The following is a 2038-nucleotide window of genomic DNA, read 5'->3' on the forward strand; positions in this document are numbered from 1 at the left end:
AAAGTTGAAGCACAGCTTCTTTAATGTTCACTTAGAGCCTCAGGTGTGTGAACCTGCACGGCTCAGGTGTGGCAGCGCGGGCTAACACCGCAGCTGTAGCTAAAGGTTGCTTCAGCCCGTGTAAACATCACACACGTGATCAACCTGCCAACAATGGAAGCAGGTGAGCGGCTCTCACAGGGACAATCCTCAGTGCACAGTGAAAGAGCCTGCTGTGGAATGTGGAAGTGGGAGTGTGGGAGGGAGGGTTTTCCATTTTCCCTCCGGCAGTAGGAAACATCCCAATAAGGACGGCAGGGCGGGTTCTTGCCGCTGACGCTGTGTGGGCGGGGCCTGCTGCCTGATTAAATGGAGCAGTGGTGATGAAGGCGAGCAGAGCTCCGACTGTGAGACAAACTGAAGGATGGCGATGCTGCTGCAGCCTCTGTGGACCTTCGTGCTGGGACACGCCCCCCTCCTGCGCTCGCCCTTCTTCCCCGTGCTCTTCTCGCTCTGCGTCTACCTGTCCTTCTGCCTGCCCTTCCTGCTGCTGGACGCGCTGTCCACCAGGTGGGCGTGGGTGCTCAGGTACAAGCTGCAGCCTCAGAGCTCCGTCAGCTGGTCGTCGGTGCGGCGCTGCCTGGCTCTGACGCTCTACAACCACCTGGTCTTCATCTTCCCGCTCACCGTGCTGCACTGGTACCTGAGGCCGGTGCACCTGACCGAGGAGGCCCCGCCCCTTCCGCGCCTGCTGGCTCAGGTGCTCGTGTGCCTGCTGCTCTTTGACTTCCAGAGCTTCGCCTGGCACCTGCTGCACCACCGAGTGCCCTGGCTCTACCGCACCTTCCACAAGGTGAGTCCCCGAGGACGATGGCGGTGGTGACGATGTCACGCCTTTGTTCTTCCTCCACCTCACGCTCTCTCTCCTCCTCCTGCAGGTGCACCACACCTACACCTCCACCTCCGCCCTCACCGCCGAGTACTCGGGCACCTGGGAGACCCTCAGCCTGGGCCTGTTCGCTGCCGCCAACCCCCTCCTGCTGGGCTGCCACCCGCTCACCGAGCTCGCCTTCTTCGTGGTCAACATCTGGCTGTCGGTGGAGGATCACTGCGGCTACGACCTGCCGTGGGCCACGCACCGCCTGGTGCCGCTGGGGCTGTACGGCGGGGCGCGCCACCACGACCTTCACCACCTCAAGTCCAAGTGCAACTTTGCGCCGTACTTCACCCACTGGGACCGCCTGGCCGGGACGCTGCAGACGCAGGACTGAGCCGCCGTGATGGCGAGGAGCTGATGTAGAGACGTTTTCTATTTATTTATTTATTCCTGTTTTTATTTATTATGCCACTTCTGAGCCCACCAATCACAGCGGGCTCTCCTCGACTCGCTGCTCCTCTCTGACGTAGAGACGGAGCAGTCGGAGCCACGAGAGCGCCGTGAGCACGTTAACTGATACCGGACAGATGTGCCGATGAGGCAGCTGGCTGCGAGCGCGGGACAGACGAAAGTGAAACGAGGGACAGAGATAAGCTGGCGAGGAAGACGAGGAGTCGCGCCGCCGCTGAAGGAGAAGCGCGGCGTCAGAGGGAAACTGGAAAGTTTGATTCTGAACTGGGAAGTGAAAGTTTGAGCACTGAAGACAAAATGAAGCTAAAATAAAGTTTGTGAAGAGAAACACACAAGTCTGTTTCCTGTTTGTGTCCAAAACACACACACAGAGACGCACACACACACACAGACACACACACAGACACACACACACACACACACAGACTCACACACACAGAGACGCACACACACACACACACAGACACACAGACTCACACACAGACACACACAGACACACAGACTCACACACAGACTCACACACACAGACACACACACACACACACACACAGACACACAGACTCACACACAGACACACACAGACACACAGACTCACACACAGACACACACACACACAGACACACACACACAGACACACACACAGACACACACAGACACACACACACACACACAGACTCACACACACACACACACACACACACACACACACAC

General features: G+C 58.0%; 1 protein-coding gene across 1 annotated transcript; it reads left to right on the forward strand.

Annotated features, from left to right (window-relative positions):
• The first annotated feature begins 311 nt into the window (after positions 1 to 311).
• On the forward strand, positions 312 to 1654 carry ch25h (cholesterol 25-hydroxylase). Its single transcript, XM_086304856.1, has 2 exons — positions 312 to 832; positions 918 to 1654. The coding sequence occupies exons 1-2, from the start codon at positions 404 to 406 to the stop codon at positions 1248 to 1250; spliced, it is 762 nt and encodes a 253-aa protein (XP_086160982.1). The 5' UTR covers positions 312 to 403; the 3' UTR covers positions 1251 to 1654.
• Positions 1655 to 2038: the final 384 nt, after the last annotated feature.

The sequence above is a fragment of the Aulonocara sp. 'chitande type north' Nkhata Bay genome, linkage group LG8, assembly GCF_057382095.1.
Source record: "Aulonocara sp. 'chitande type north' Nkhata Bay isolate Kocher_YH1m ecotype deep benthic linkage group LG8, A_spYH_male_GT1.1, whole genome shotgun sequence".
NCBI lineage: Eukaryota > Metazoa > Chordata > Actinopteri > Cichliformes > Cichlidae > Aulonocara > Aulonocara sp. 'chitande type north' Nkhata Bay.

Bases quoted from the DNA above. Each gene is read 5' to 3' on its own strand.
- ch25h (XM_086304856.1), top strand. From the start codon at position 404: ATGGCGATGCTGCTGCAGCCTCTGTGGACCTTCGTGCTGGGACACGCC. The intron at 833-917 runs GTGAGTCCCCGA...CTCCTCCTGCAG, and splicing joins TCTACCGCACCTTCCACAAG to GTGCACCACACCTACACCTC.